We start from the raw sequence: 16,872 nt of genomic DNA, 5'->3' as shown, positions 1-16,872 counted from the left end.
GAGGAAGAAGACGTAAGAAGATGCTGGATGACCTTGGGGACAGAAGAGGATACTGTCATTTGAAGGAGAAAGCTCTAGATCGCATTAAGTGGAGGAATTGTTTTGGAAGAGACTGTGGACCTGTCGTCTGACAGATTACTGATGATGATGATCTCTCTCTGCCAGAAAACAAGCAAGTTAGCTGAGACAATAATGTTTCTGACTGGAATTTGGAAGGATTCTAATTCAAATCTTACCCAGAACATCAACTAACATGCCTGAAATTTTTTAGTTTTCCTATATCCCCCCAGAAAGTACCACGACAATACCTTGATATAGGCTATGATGATTTCCTTTCACATTCTTTCAAATTTATGATTCATTAACCATCCTACCATTCAATGCTATATAGTCTTAGCTACTAATGACATTTTTAAATATGTCATACATATCCCTGCCAGAAACAAATATCTGTTTCTGAAATGTCCAGATATAAGAAGCGTACACACATGTACTAATCTTACAAACAGGAACAAAATAGTAAATTAAATATGAAACACAAAATATACTTTGCTCAGATGTTCCAGGATTATATTTACAAAATATTGTGATGACTGTTGAGATATATAATTACATTTTAAAACCTGGATATCTTGATATTTCTGTGCTAAGAACTACTACTCTGACTATCTTTACAGCAACTATCAAGGTAATCCCACTGGAAATATATCACAACTGAAAATGTTATTCCATTCCTTCAAATACTTGAAATTAAGAGATGATGTGAAAGCTTGTACGTATTAATGATGTTGCTGTCATAATGCATAACCCATGGATTAATTAAATTGTACACAATTTGCACATGATTTGACACATGGTGTATGAGTTCAGTAGTTTTGTTATATAAAGTTTTTCTTTTTATATCAGAGCACATAGAATGCTTTTATTAAACAGGGATCTATATGCACATCTTCCAACTCTTCATGAACTTGCATTTCATGATACAAGGGGCAGTCAAAAAGTTCCCGGAATGGTGTTATAGCACTCTAATGGTAGGACATATGGCAACGCTTACCTTATCACCTTCAAAGTAGGACTCTTGCGCGCGCACACACACTTGCTCCATCGATCCTGCCACTGTTGGAAGCAGTGGTGAAGGCTTCTTTTGGAATCTTCCAGAGCTCAGCTGTCGCATTCGATTTGATGTCCTCCATTGTTGCGAAACATGTCCCCTTGAGGCCCATTTTCAGAGTAAGGAACAGCCAAAAGTCACTCGGAGCGAGATACGAAGAGTATGGTGATTGAGTGATGACAGGAACGTTTTTCTTGGTGAGGAATTGCTGCACAACAAGCGATGTGTGGCTTGGTGTGTTATCGTGATGCAAAAACCACTGTCCCTGCCATTTGTCGCGCTGCTTCCTACGAACAGCATTGTGCAACCTCTGCAAAAACTTGCACACAGAAATGGCCAGTAATAGGCTGTCCAGTCGGTACGAATTCACAGTGCACCAAACTGTTGATGTCAAAGAATGCAATGAGCATCACTTTGTCTTTGGATCTGACAGGGCATAATTTTTTGGCCATGGAGATGACGCTGTGTGCCACTCCGATGACTGCATCTTCATCTCCGGGTTGTAGGCGAACACCAATGACTCATCACCAGTGGCAATTCTTTTGAGAAACGTCGGGTCCTGCATACTTTTGTCAAATAGATCGCCAGCGACCATCATGCGACATTCCATCTGATTGTGGTCAGCTGCCTTGGAATAAACTTTGCACTGACGCATCTCATCTTCAAATCATTGGACAAAATGGCATGAATGGATCCGTGAGAGTTACCAACTTCCTGCTCCAACTCCGCGATGGTCATTCTTCGATCACATCAAATCAGTTGTCGCACTTTTCCAATCATTTCTTCAGTTCTGGATGTCAAAGGTTTCCTGCTGCACTGGTCATCCTCTAATGTCTCCAGCCCATTCTTAAACCGAGAAATCCAGTCATAAACTGCTGATTTTTTTAGTGCAGTATCACTGTGAACTTGCTGCAGGGCCAATTGCATCTCTGAAGCAGATTTTCCCAATTTGCACATGAACTTGATGTTCGAATGCTGTTCGAAATGTGACATTGCGCCGATTGACCAACACTCACTTCTAATTCAAATGGAACAGTAATGACACTGCACACTGAAACCTGTCCAAACCTGTTGCGCCTGCGGGCAGACATGCTGAGCTCCCCAACACAACAGTGTGTCCGCTATTTTACCGCTCGTTCTCTGTCTGCATGGGAATTCCGGGAACTTTTTGACTGACTACGTATATACATTAATTATAATACTTCATGTATGTATGTATATATATATATTATGAACACACAAAATAGCAACAGTAAACGAAAACCAAACACTGTTCACTCATTGTCATGTAAGAGTTCTCAAATATTTTTACCTGGAGTGCATAAACTCGACATGCAGCCTTCCGCAATGCTTGTCTCATGGCCAGCTGTAAAGCTTCTAAGTTATGCTGCTGCAACAGGAAACTCATGACTGGGCGATTCAGAATGTCCAACATGCAGCCTTTAAATTGTTCTGACACAATAGCAGACTGATCCATACAAGGAACTAATTTCTGAAGAGCAGCTGATGGATAACAGAGAAGTGAAGAGCCTCCATCTGCAACATGACACAGAACCACCATAAATTCAAAACTGTGAATGGCCGCGCCATAGCTCAAGTTGTTAGTCACTGGCTTCCCACAGCGGTGGCCTGGGTTCGATCCCAAGTCTGGTCAAGTGGGATTTGTGTTGGACAAAGTGGCGCTGATGTGGGTTTTATCCAAGTACTTCGGTCTCCCTTGCCAATCTTCATTCCACCAAATTCTCCATCACACGAGGCAGGCTACAATAGGCCACTCAGTAGCCACCGTGCTGAGTGGACCCAGTTGGACTCCACCCCCCACTAAGCAAATTTTAAAACTGTGAAGGAAGTATTCTTGAAATAACTAAATAACAAAAATTATCCAAACAGACCCTATTTTCCAAATGTTCTCTTTGTAAATTTGTAATGAATATGGTCTTCATGTTCATTTAATAATTTATTTAATCACTGGACTCAGGGTTCACTGGGTCCAGTAACTGAAGTCAGCTCTTTCTAATGAGCCCAACAGAGTACATGTCTCCATCCCCCATCTGAGGCTGGAAACAGGTCCAGTTTGTGACATGTTGTGTTCTTTAGAATGTTGTATTTTAGCGTCCTGTTGCACTGATTCTTGTCCATGATATGTATGTATTGACCGTCTTCTAGTGCACACAATCTCACCTGTCACTTCACTACATGTTTCGGCAGCACTGTGCCATCCTCAGGTGTGTTATTTACATTAAACTACTGCACTGCTCGTCATCATGTGTCGTTTATAAAATGATTTTAACGTAAATAACACACCTGAGGACGGAACAGTGATGCCGAAACATGTAGTGAGGTGACATATGAGATTGTGTGCACTAGAAGATGGTCAATACATACACATTATGGACGTGTTCTTTAGAATACGGAACAATTGATTAAGTCCAAAAATCCCAGTACTCCCGGACTAAGTTGTGGCTTCACAATAACATGAAACAATACCTTCACAGAAAGCAGAAAGTGGCTTACCACTGGCCATTTCACCACTGCTGTTGTTCCGTTTTCGCATCATGATGACACGTCCATCACCCTCTCTTCTGCTCCATGGAGCACCATTAGTGCCCATTGAGATGGAACGATGAAATGTGCGTCCTCTGCTTCCTTCACTCTCATTATCACTCAGAGGGCCCTCTGACATTGGCTGAACAGATAACAAGAGTGTCAAAACTCATTACACAAATTATTTACATTGTTTGATTCATTACATTTTATTGGTGAAAACTAAAATTGTTTAAGTACAAGGTGGTTTAAATATGACCTGGACTGATTTTTTTTAAACCATAATTGCCAAACACTTACTTGCACATATCAGTCTTCAATGTATTCCCCTCCAGAGTCAACACATTTTTTCCAACGTTCTTGAAGCAACCTGATGCCCTTTTCAGAAAAGGCTTGTGGTTGGTGGTGTATCCACTCCCGAACAGTCTGGATGACGGCATCATTGTCCACAAACTGCATGACTTGCAAGTCTGATTTGAGCCTTCCAAACAGGTAGAAATCACTTGGAGCCAAATCGGGACTGTATAGTGGATGTGTCAGAAGGTTCCATTTCAATTTCCAGAGGGTTTCCATTGTTGTTTGGCCATATGGGGGCGTGCATTGTCTTGAAGGAAGGCTACCCGCTTTCCACCTCTCTTCATCTTGGATTGGATCTTTTCCTTCACGTCTCTTGCCAGGAGGTCTGGGTAATAAGCTGCATTGACTGTTCTGGCATCTGTCAGAACGTCGACATAGATAACCTCCTACCAGTCCCAGAAGAATGTTGCCATCACTTTTCCTGCTGAACAGCTCCTCCACGCTCTCTTGGGTTTGGGAGAACTGGTATGCTGCCACTCGCGTGATGACTGCTGGGACTCGGGAATGGAGTAGTGCACCCACGTTTCATCGGTGGTCACTATAGACTTCAAAAATGCATCACCTTCATCTTCAAACTGCTGTAGGAGACGATTGGCAGCTTGCACGCACACCATTTTGTTCACGTCCTTCAAAGTGCGTGGTACCCACCATACATTCACCTTGCGATAGTGCAGGTGGTATTTCATGATGTCTTCTACACTACCAACACTGATGGACAGCATTGCTCAAAGTTCCTTGATAGTGATGCTCCTATTCTCATGAATAAGCATGTCTGCATGATCAATGTTTGGCTCGGTGAGGGATGTTTGCGGCCGACGATCATGCGGTTCATTCTCCACGCGCTCTCTGCCCTCTCTGAAGCACTTACACCACTCAAACACATGGGTCCGTGAGTCACTCTTCCCCATACTGTTGTTGGAGTCTGTGGTGAATTTCAGCGGACGGGACATTTTCTCCAAAGAGGAATTTCATCACAATGCGTTGTTCCATGCTCCACAGTACCGTCTGTTCACTCATCACTCTAGCAGCTCCCAGACAGGACTGAACAGGTTCTAACCCTAACAGGAGGGAGGGTGGAGGTTGTGGCTCCACTCTCTCATGGTCGCACAGCTGCTGTGCAGTGCGGCTTGTTTACACACAAATCAGTCCCGGTCATATTTGAACCACCTTGTGCTAATGACAGGAAAATCTTGCAGAAAGATGCTGCTTCAGAGATACAAGCATACATGAATTAATAATACTAAACTGAAACTTAGCAAAATAGATTGTAAACCATCATATGAGATGGCAGATGATTGGTAGTTTGTCATGCACTTGGAGACAGAGCTACAAAGTTGAAATATTGTGAGATTACACCTATTTGAACTTAGTAATACAACATGCATTGCTGCAACCTGGCAACAATTTATGCTGTGCCAACATTGCCCACTTCACTCTTGAAAGAAATATTGTTTTGGAAACTAAATCCCCAGCATATTCAGAACTGACATCTGATCATTTGCTTTTAGTATTAAGAACACAATAAATGTCAATAAAATGAAACAATATTATTTTACAAAATATTTATAAAAGTTATGAGAGCCATGAGAAGACATGACAGAGCACATAATATTTCAGAAATGCTTGCTACCGTTCTGTTCAGAATCTTTTACTTTTACATCGCATAACCAAAAATCAAAAGCTTAAGAAAAATGAAATTATAAATTTATCTTCATTTTATTATTTGTACATGGATGTAAAACTTAATCTCTCACTCTATGGAAAGAATGGAAATTGAAAGTGTCTACGAACGAAGAACTGGAGAGAATATTTGAACTTAAGAAATGGAAAGTTAAAGAAGGACAGAGAAAACTGCACGGTGAGGAATTCTATAAAGAGTTCTATCTCCTGGGATATAATGCTGCGTATTCCATTGAAAGTCAACTGATGTTGTGCTTCCACCTTCAGGGTAGAACAACAGGACGAGCAAAAACCAGCATGAAAGCAGGTGGCAAGCACAGCAATCAGCTTGCCAGAATTTCAGATTCTATATGAAACAGGGGGGAAATGGAAGACAGCAATTAGGTTCCTGTTCATAACCATGGCTGTGAGAACCTCAAATCCTACAAGGAGTTCTATACTTTGTATTTTTTATCAAGTATAATTAGAGTGATTAAATCAAGGCAGATGAGTTTGGCAGGTTATGTAGCATGCATGGATGCAACAAAAAATACAGATAAATTATGGCTGGAAATCTTAGAGAAAAGAGGCCACTATGGTTACCTACAGAACACAGGCAGTCTTCAAAAACAAAGAATGAAAGTATGGACTGAATTCAACTGATTCATGATGAATTCCAATGCCAAGCCTTTAAGAACATAGTAATGAACAGCTGTGGTCCTTTAAAAAAATAAATAAAGAATAATGAGAAGAAAATAAACTAGAACAGACTATTTTTTTATTATTTTTACTGCTAGTAGGTTGGGACTAATTCCCTTGTACTGCGGCCGTTTCTGGCCTATTGTACCAGCCTCAGATGATAGGTGAGGGTGATTGTGGAGCAACTGGTGGAATGAAGATTGGCAGGGGAAACAGAAGTATTCGGACAAAACCTGCCCCAGCACCACTTTGTGCACCACAAATCCCACTTGACCAGACCTGGAATCGAACCCAGACTGCTGCGGTGGGAAGCCAGTGACTAACCGCTTGAACTATGGTGTGGCCCTGGAACAGACTGACGAGGCATCTATCAGCTACTCAAGGAAGATCCCCTATTACAGATTCAGTTAAACTGCTGTGTCTTTGTACTCCTGTGCATCCTCGTGGCATTAATTTTATTCTTTCAGTTCATTGCACTCTTTATTATAACGTAACTTGATTAACACTGTTGATGCTTCAGATGCACAGACTTTTGACTGAGTGCAGGTTTAGATAATGCTGCATACTGAAACACTAGCATATACACAAGTTGTAATGCATGGTACAATTAACACAACAAAGGAGACACAGCATGCCAGGGACACTATGAACTGCTATGATACAACAGAATAAAATATGTAAATAGAATACTTTAAAGTTCAGTAGTGAATATATAAAGCATACATTAAATGCTAAAAAATTCAGTGTTTCAATTTACGCTTGTAAGAAAAATAACTACACAATTTCAACCAAATATTGCTATCACAAATTTAAAGCAATATAAGCAAGAAAATGAAATGTAATGTTGTGACAGGTCTTAATTTTATCTGATGAGATCATCTGCTGGTTTGAAAATAGGGCTGTTCATTTAATTTGTGAACTGAAGATGTTACTTGCCAATCACTCATCTGTCATCAGAGTTTCACTAGAGGTCAATTCACTGAATAACTAGGGGCATGTTTATACAGATTAAGGACATTATGGCCATTTCATTGAGCACTACACTTTTTTTCATAGATTGTGTTTTGTGAATTCCTTGTAAGTGATTACCTTGTTCTTTCATAAACTAATTCTGGAAACTTAAGCACAATAAGTAACATTATATTAATCAGTAAGTACTATGTCAAAGAGAAGTTCAAATGCTGCTGCTGCTTTCAAGGACATTACATATGATCAGCATAGCCAAGTAGCTTAACCATCCCTAATCAGATTACTTAAGCAGAAGAAATAATGAATGAAGACTGTTGAAATGATGAAACCTATTCTGAAATCATCTGTTTAAAAATGTGTTACAATATCCATAAAAAAAAGGCCAGCATTATATAAGAACACGTGTTTCCTTCTCCATGAAAATGTAATGCTGCACGCTTCTAAAACTGTTCAACACACTACAGTGAAAGATGGTTCTGAAATGTTATCCCACATTCCCTACTGTCATGATCTCACATCATGTAATTTCCACTTCTCCCTAAAGCTGAACAGGGAGCTGAAAGGTCACACACATTCCTTGGACACTGCACTTCATGTCACCATAGTCACCACTCTTCAGAATAAAATATGTAAAGGTCTTTAATAGATATTCAATAAATATTGTAAGAAATGTCTACAAATCTGAGGAGAGTACTTCCAGGGAGATAGACACTGCTGGGCAGAACTGCCAATGAACAGTGAGAGCAGGTAGGGCACACAAATTAAAAGAACAGTCTACATGCACCAGAAGGTAGGCAAGTATAAATAAGTGGTGATCGCTAATTAATCTATGTTATACAGTATACAATGCAGTGTTTTGCATACACAGTGATGAACCTTCAGATTCCATACAGGCAGAAAATTTCCTGATAAGTTGAATATCCAACTTTAGAGCTGGACACAATCTGACATTCACAATACTGGATCCTCAAATAACTCAGGAGTTCTGACAAATTATTCTTTGCTAACAGTATCAAAAAGACAGTAAAGCACTGAGACAAGTGCATTTCCAACAAGACAGAAAAAAAAATATAATTTTATTAATGCAGTGGTGGAAAGCTTCGAAATGTGGTGTTGGAGAAGGATGGAGAAGATCAGTTGCACCGATTATGTGAAAAATGAAGAAGTGTTATTTAGAGTCAGTGAGCAGAGGAATATCCTACATGACATAAGAAAATGGAAGGCTAATTGGATTTGTCATATCTTACGTGGTAACTGCCTTCTAAAAGAAGTTATTGAAGGAAAGATAGAGGGGCGGAGAGAAGTGACCAGAAGAAGATGTAAGAAGATGCTGGATGACCTTGGAGACAGAAGAGGATATTTTCATTTGAAGGAGAAAGCTCTAGATCGCATCAAGTGGAGGAACTGTTTCGGAAGAGATTGTGGACCTGTCATCTTGACAGATCACTGATGAATGAATGAATGCAGTGGACAGCATTGCCTAACTACATACCGGCCTCTTTACTTGTTAGATGACTATCACATTACAGAGACAGTTGCTTTATGTGAAACATTCTGAAAAGGATTTTATTGTATACCTGCCATGAAACTGTCACTGAACTTGTGCTACCTGTTGTAAATTGAAGCAAAAATATGACGAGGTACATGAACAGTAACTCATTTTCTAATGTGACTCACTGATCATAAGCCTCTCAAAACTAAAGAATGAAATACAAGTCTGGACACCTACCCTTGATCCCAATGGACCACCAAGATGAACATTCCCATTGCAAGCTGCTTCCATCAGACTCTGCTGCATTGTCTGCCTCCTGAATGTCTCCTCAATGAACTGCTGGTCTTCATGCACCTGCTGTAAGGGGACACCAAGTGCCTGCAGACACTGAAATGGGCCTACTGGCGAAAAGGGTCCTGGAGGATCTGGTGGACTGTAGTTTTCTGAAACTGATGGCATGTTGTTGATGGAGATCCGCCTCTGTTGGTGAGGAGGAAAGACTGAACCTCCAGCACTGGCTAGATCAAGCAGAAACATGGCGTTATTTCTCATGATTATGTGTGTCTCCAGTGGAGATGTACTGGCAGTAGGAGAGAGCAGCCTGGATGCTGAAGATGATGCAGGACCAGCTGCCTTCTTTTTTGGTAGCATGCCCTTCTTGCTGACGCCAGTCTTATCCTTACCAGACACACCACTCTGCTTCTTGGACCGAAGGTATTTTTCTCGGCATGTGTCACACACAAGATACCAGGAACTTCCTCCAACACCTCCATCCCCACAGTTCCCGGCCCAACCAACACAAAAGTTTCCCCCACTATTGTAGCCCTTTCCTCCTGCATGACCTCCGCAACCAGGATGAGCCTGTCGCATGTGATACGTGACAGGGTGTGGGTACATGTTCCCACACAACTCACACACTGTTTCTCTTTCTATCCCCCCCACTCCTGCTCCCAACATTGCTGCAGCACCTACTAGACCACCAGCCACTTCCCCTAGTAGGTTGGCCCGTCCCATGGGTTTCCATTCTTTCTTCTTGCGACCCGCTTTCTTCCCGCTAATTTCCCTCTCGATAGCTCCCCGCTGCTCCTTGCCATCCTGCAAACCCTTACTGCCCAAGGCACCAACCATCTTATCCACATTAAGCAGCTTTTTGGGAGGTCTGGCTGGCATTGTAGGACTGGGCAGAACAGCTTGCTGCATGATGGCTTGCAGGCAGTTAGTTGTCAGCTCCTCCCATAAGTACACCAGGGATTTAAGGGCTGGAGGCAGTACAGCCACTGTATGGAAAGAAGCTTCAGGAAGGGAAGACAGTTTGCCAGATACATCTCCTGTTACTGTAGCAGTGCTACCACCATCACCACCACCACTGCTGCTACCACCACTTTCTTCCTTAATCACAGCCTCGGCATGCTGCTTCTTGGCTCTATTTCGGTTTGCATTAGCATTTGCTGCTGATCTTGTAAGGGTTTCTAGGGTTGATGGCTGAATATGGAGGTAATTTCCTGCTGTACTCACTTCAACTGAGTGCCTCTGGCGTGCTCGTTGTTCTTTTGTAAGTTCAGACCTCCTCTTATCTCCTGCTCCTCCACTCCCAACACCTCCTAGAGGCTGGCGAGTTACAACAAGAGCCCCTTGTTTTGGCAAACTGGGATGGAACTTGAGGAAAGATGCACATGCCATGGCATCATGTACAACTCCTTCATGCCATAGAAATGCTGCAAATATGGCTCTCAAACTCTCAGCAATAGATGGGCTTACAGCTTCCTTCACTGGTTCCTTGATGAGAGTGAGGGTACGATCACGGCTGGAGCTGGGTTGTGGCATGGGTGCAGGCGACATGGCTCGTTTGCTGCTGCGACCCTTACTGCCTGTTCCACCCCGATCTTTGCGTCCCAGCTTTGGAGACAGACGTTCTTCCTTGTTTCCACTAGCCCCGATGCTGAAATGGCCTTTCATACTGGCAGCAACACTTTCAGGACTTGTTTGGGTGCCAGTCTGAGTCACTGCCCTGGGACTGTATCCCAGTGGTTCCTGTAGAAATAAATTTCTTGTGCAGACAAAATATACATTTAGAACCACAAATACCAATAATATAGTTAGGGCAACATTGTTAGTGACATAACACAGACTTGTATTTTGGTCTTTTGGGTTTCAACACCATGTAGTCTGGCAAGTGGGTATGAATATTTCAAAGGAATATACTGCCTTCATCTTCAGAGCACCCACTTACAAGATAAATGGTGCTGTAACCCATGAAACCACAGTATAAATCTTAAAAAATATGAAGACCTCAGATTTTGAATAAGATAGACTTTGTTCTATCAAATGGTTTATGAATGTTATGTTGCTGTAAAAAGGCATATGAAACTAATTTCATGGAGCTAGACCGCGCCATAGCTCAAGCGGTTAGTCGCTGGCTTTCCACTGCGGCAGCCCGGGTTCGATCCTGGGTCTGGTCAAGTGGGATTTGTAGTGGACAAAGTGGTGCTGGGGTGGGTTTTCTCTGAGTACTTCGGTTTCCCCTGCCAATATTCATTCCACCAAATTCTCCATCATCATAATCACCCGGGGCAGGTATAATAGGCCAATCAGTGGCCACTGTGCCGAGTGGAACAAGTTGGACTCCACACCCCACTAAGCGAATTAAAAAAAATGGAGCTGAGCCCTTCTTGTGAAGCCATCGGTCACACAGCTTTTCATGAACTTCACAAAATTTTATGGAATCCAAAGGTTCATTAACACGTTCACAAGAGACCTCCACTGTTCCCTATCCTCAGCCAGATCAATCCAGCCCATACCAACCCCATCCTATCTCTCTAAGATCCACTTTAATATTGTCTACCCACATGTCTTGGTCTTCCTGGTGATCTCTTTCCTTCCTGCTTTCCCACCAATATCCTATATGCATTCCCCTTCTACACCATTCATACTACATTGCCTGCCCATCTCATCATCCTTGACTTGATCATTCTAATTATATAATTAGAATGATCAAGTCAAGGATGATGAGACGATGAAGAGCACAAGTTATGAAGCTACTCATTACATAGTTTTCTCCAACCTCCTGTCATTTCATCCCTCTTCCAACCAAATATTCTCCTCAGCACCCTGTTCTCAAACACCCTCAGTCTATGTTCCTCTTTCCCTTGTCACCATGGCATGGCACATCCTCAGGTTGCAGACAGAGGAGACAGCCTCCAGATATGGAAGGTAGCTGTGAATACATTGAATAAGCAGTCATGGACAGCTGAAAAGGGGTGGTCCTCCTTCTTGGGAGTCTGGCATGGGGCTAACAACTCCTCATCATAAAAAATACATTTGTTACTAATTGTCACAAAGGGCCATAAGAAACTAACACACAAAAATGTTATATATTTGATAGCATATATGAAGCTGAAAAAACATATACATATAACAAAAATAATGCAGAGTGGGAGTGCTGAAGAGAAAACTATGTGCACCATAGAAAATGCTGAATGGCTGGTGAAATAAATGATGTGACCTCAATACACTCTGTCTAGAACAGCTTTGTCCTCAAGTACCAATAGGGTCCTGAAGGGTTTTCTTCTGCCACCTGCCCTAGCTTACAAGCCATGTCTGCTTAATCTTTAACCAGCATGCAGGATAACATTTTCCCATCCATGTAAATATTATATGTTACAGGTAAAACATAAGACAATCAAATACTTTATACCCAATGTTCATGTCACATAACAGCTGTCATGCATAATTGGATTAATAACTCATGACATTATAATGCTTATGTAATATACAGTGAGATTTTTAGAAATAACCATTAAGCAAGCTTATGCATTATAGATCGGCTCAAACACATCTTCTGAGCCTCATGCTGCCTCAACTCCCATTCCCGTATCTGACATGTCTTACAAGCAATAGTTTACCCAATTTTTTTTTCTGCATTAAAATTTCATGTGTTAGATATACATTTGAAAAACAAGTGTTCATGCAGAATACCTATGTGAAAAGTGGTTCTGCAAAAAAGAAAATGAGACCATTCCAGAACATTGCAGAATGTTACAGTTCCATATGGAAAACAAATTCATAGAATGGGGATTAAATTAAGGGAGAGGCATGGTCATTACTGAATAAACGCCAAAGATGAACTTCAAGTCCTCACTAAAGAGTAATCTAATGAACTCTGTGCCAGACTTGAATATTTCCCTCAAATCCCTTGCATAGGAGACTAGGGCTTCCAAATGATCAACATGAGCTGCCATAAAGCTCATGAAACCCAACCATTCAAGACAACAACAGTGCATGAACTGTTGCCATGTAATCCTTGCTGTATGATGCAGTATAAGTACAGAGAGCAGGAGTGGATGGAGTTTCCTCATGTATGCTGAGTAGACCCTCAACAATTTCTGAGCAGCTAAAACATAATGAATGCTGGCATGCATTCTTTCTCACTCCTGCTCATACAGCATCCATGGACACTTTAAAAGAAGCGTTTTAGGATAGACTTATTAACAGTGGTCTGTGGACAGCACATTCTCCCAACTTCAATCTTCGTATGTCACTCTTCTTTATGGCGACTATAAAACAACATGTTTACCGATCAAACCCTCATACCATTGATGAATGAAGGAAAATATCCAAAGGAAAATTCTCTTTCCCAAGAAGAATTTAAATGCATGTATTCAAACTTTTATAGAGGTTCCAGGAATCGATGGAAAAGAACATATATCACTCATAGCATCCAGCATAATCTAGGTAGGTTTTAATTTGTAATATGCTCAGGCTGCAGGATCTTGAGAAGGTTTGGGGCCTGGACGTTTTACTGCAGGAATGCCCAACTCTTGCATATACAAAAAACTCACTGTATAATTTGTTGAAACATATAAAGCAGAGACAAGGGATCTTATAAAAAAATGAATCATGTAAAATTCAAACAAACAAAATTAAGTTCTTAAGAACATTAACTGGGAAAACTGAACAAAGAGTCTTGATAATTTGGAAATATCAACAGAATACAAACAGATAAACTACACGATGATTTGAAAATAAATATACGTGGGACAATCCAAAAGTTTCCGAAATTTGAATTTTGCGTGCGAATGGTTATGAGTACATCGAAATGCCGCTAGGTGTCTCCTCACACATCCTTCTTGAATCAGTGTGGCAAGTGGCGTCGAGTTGAGTGGTTGGGTTTATTGTTGGTGAACGTATTTCCATTGTTATGTTTCTGTGAATTTGCGGTTTTGCAATGGCTGACCTGAGAGAGAAGTGTGTCTGTATAAATTTTTGTTTAAAACTTGGGAAAACCGCTGCAGAAACGCACCAAATGTTGAAGCAAGCTTTTGTTGAAAACAGTTTAGGCCAGACACAAACTTACAACTGGTATAAGTGTTTTAAAAATGGCCGAACATTGACTGATGATGACGATCGTTCGGGATGGCCGTCAAAGGGCAAAACACCAGAAAATGTGGCGAAAGTTATGTATCTGATTCTGTAAAATCGTAGACTGACCATCCAAGACCTCTGTAACACCTTGGGACTAAGTTATGGTACATGTCAACGAATTTTGTCAGAGGAACTGAACATGAGGAGGATGGCGGCGAAGTTTGTGCCACGACTGCTACAAAATGAACAGAAGCAGCATTGCTTGGAACTCTGCAGGGAACTTCTACAACAGCTTCAAGAGGATCCAAACTTTCTTTCAAAGGTTGTCACTGGTGACGAAAGTTGGGTTTATGGCTACGACCCTGAAAGCAAGCAGCAATCGTCGCAATGGAAGAGCCCTTCTTCACCTTGGCCAAAAAAAGCTCGACAAGTCAAGAGCAACATTAAGTCCATGTTGATCTGTTTTTTTTATATTGACGGGATTGTTCATAAGGAGTTCGTCCCTCCTGGTCAGACAGTCAATAAAGAGTTCTATCACGATATTCTAAGGCGTTTGAGGGAGAACATGAGGAGAAAACATCCAGAGAAGTGGCGCACGAACGACTGGGTACTCCACCATGACAACGCACGACCGCATACGGCTTACATTGTGCAGGAATTTTTGGCTAAAAACAAGATGGCAGTTGTTCCCCACCCACCGTACTCGCCAGACTTAGCTCCATGCGACTTCTTTCTCTTCCCCAAGATGAAAATCAAGTTGAAGGGGCGAAGATTTGATACAGTTGAGGAAATTCAAGCAGAAACGCAGACGGTACTAAACGCCCTAACAAAGAAAGACTTCCAGGATGCATTTGAAAAGTGGCAGAAATGCTGGGATCGGTGTATGCACTCCCAAGGGGACTACTTTGAAGGTGATGGCGCAGAATAAGATCTAGGTAAGATGTAATAGTTTTTATTAATATATTTCGGGAACTTTTGGATTGCACCATGTACATTAGTGGTTCAGTCATATTAAGCAAAAGAAAAAAGACTGCCCAAAATTAAACTGTAACCAAAGCCAAATGCCAGAGATCTGTGTGAAGGCCAAGAACATAGCAGATTTCTTTGGCTGCAGTTACAGCACAAAAAATTGTCTAGGAAAATATTAAATAATGTAAAGGTTTACTAACAGGCCAGATATCATCTGATAAGAAAACTATGACTGAAATGGTTACTAAATACCAAAACACATTAATACAATACAGCATGATATCCATAGAAATGATGGACTGTAAAAATTAACTATTTCAAAGAATCCACAGTCAATTTAACACACTTGTTCATTCTTCCTAGGTGTGCCAGGTGTGCTATTTGGACTGCCCTCTGAGTGCATGTGTAGAGAGCTGCTGCTGGGACTTGGTGACAGGTCCCGAGTGTTGGCTGTTGTTGTACATCCACTGGGAGACTGGGACAAGTCACGAGTGAGGCTGCTTACTAAAGCACTTGTATCACTTTGTGTAGAACCACGACGGTGAGATGCAGCACTGTGCTGCGAGTCTACCATGGTACCTGATACTGTCCAACAGATGTTAAATTTTTAATAATACATACACAGTTAACAAAACTGCTGTTTATATACTCATATTTGCACAGTGAAAGGTATATTAAATATACAAAACACACTATACAAGAACACAAGACCCAATATACAAATCACACTATGTTAAACAGAATAATTCAAACTTCACAACAAAATTCCAGCATTTCAAATAAAGAGCCAGTAAAATATCAATAGTACAGTAAGCCCTCAACTTCCATGGTTAATTCTGCGGGAACATCCCACATCCCACGCTCGCTCTTCACATCACTTTTCACCATCACGCACGCTAACCAATCAGATTGCTTCAAACGTTCGCATTTATACTGCGCTCACTGCTAGCCCGCATCTGCGTCATTACGCGCGCTAACCAATCAATTCTTCCTCCTCAATTTCGAGTTTCGCTCCGCCCACCGAGCAGTGTATAAAAATGGGCAGCTCCAATGGTGAATTATCAGTTGACTTCAGTCTATGATCAAGCAACACCAGCCAGCAGGCTTCGTCGCCAGCGCTCGGTCTTCGGAAGCATTGGCAGGCTGCGCCAGACACGACTGCCTCGGCTCTCCGGCGCTCTCACACCCGACTCACTGGGGCACCGCGCCTGGACTCGCCGGTGGTCGTGTTACTGTCCGACCCACTGGGCATCTGGCGTAGCCACTGCCTCATAACTCCTATGACCGCGCTCAATGACTAGCCTTTCACCAGCAGCCGCCGCGCTGCGATCAAGCAACCTCCAACTCACGCTGCCGTATGGCAACCAAGCAACCTCCAGCCACGGCCGCATTGCGGCCAGTCCATTCACCGTAACTAACCTCTCTCCCTACCGGCGCGCACCGTGCTACCTAACTGGCCAAGCACAGCAACCATGGCTGTTCTGAAGAAGTGGGTTGTCATCGGAGTAATGACAAAACTACACATTAAGAACCCCACAATTCATTCCAAAGGTTCCCATGTAAGCTGAAAACCATGTATAACCAACAATGCTAAATTATGATATATTTTTTGACATGTATGTTTTATTCAGTGGATAGTTAAAGTTATAGAAGTCTGTGAAATAAAAACACATCATAACATATCATATTATAATGTATTATAATATACTGT

At 41.7% G+C, this 16,872-nt stretch overlaps 1 protein-coding gene across 1 annotated transcript in view; it reads right to left on the bottom strand.

The window, feature by feature from the left end:
• LOC111868086 (E3 ubiquitin-protein ligase MYCBP2) overlaps nucleotides 1-16,872 on the bottom strand; it is a gene marked incomplete at its 3' end in the record, with an annotated part of 282,453 nt that overhangs the window by 15,312 nt on the left and 250,269 nt on the right. The window contains 4 exon segments of the mRNA XM_033752918.1: nucleotides 2,424-2,647; nucleotides 3,626-3,797; nucleotides 9,069-10,862; nucleotides 15,508-15,746. Of these exon segments, the coding sequence (XP_033608809.1) occupies nucleotides 2,424-2,647; nucleotides 3,626-3,797; nucleotides 9,069-10,862; nucleotides 15,508-15,746 (2,429 nt within the window).

This window comes from Cryptotermes secundus, unplaced genomic scaffold, assembly GCF_002891405.2.
Source record: "Cryptotermes secundus unplaced genomic scaffold, Csec_1.0 scaffold925, whole genome shotgun sequence".
Classification (NCBI taxonomy): Eukaryota; Metazoa; Arthropoda; class Insecta; order Blattodea; family Kalotermitidae; genus Cryptotermes; species Cryptotermes secundus.
The sequence above is the reverse complement of the archived record's forward strand: the minus strand, read 5'-3'. Positions and strand labels throughout refer to the sequence as shown.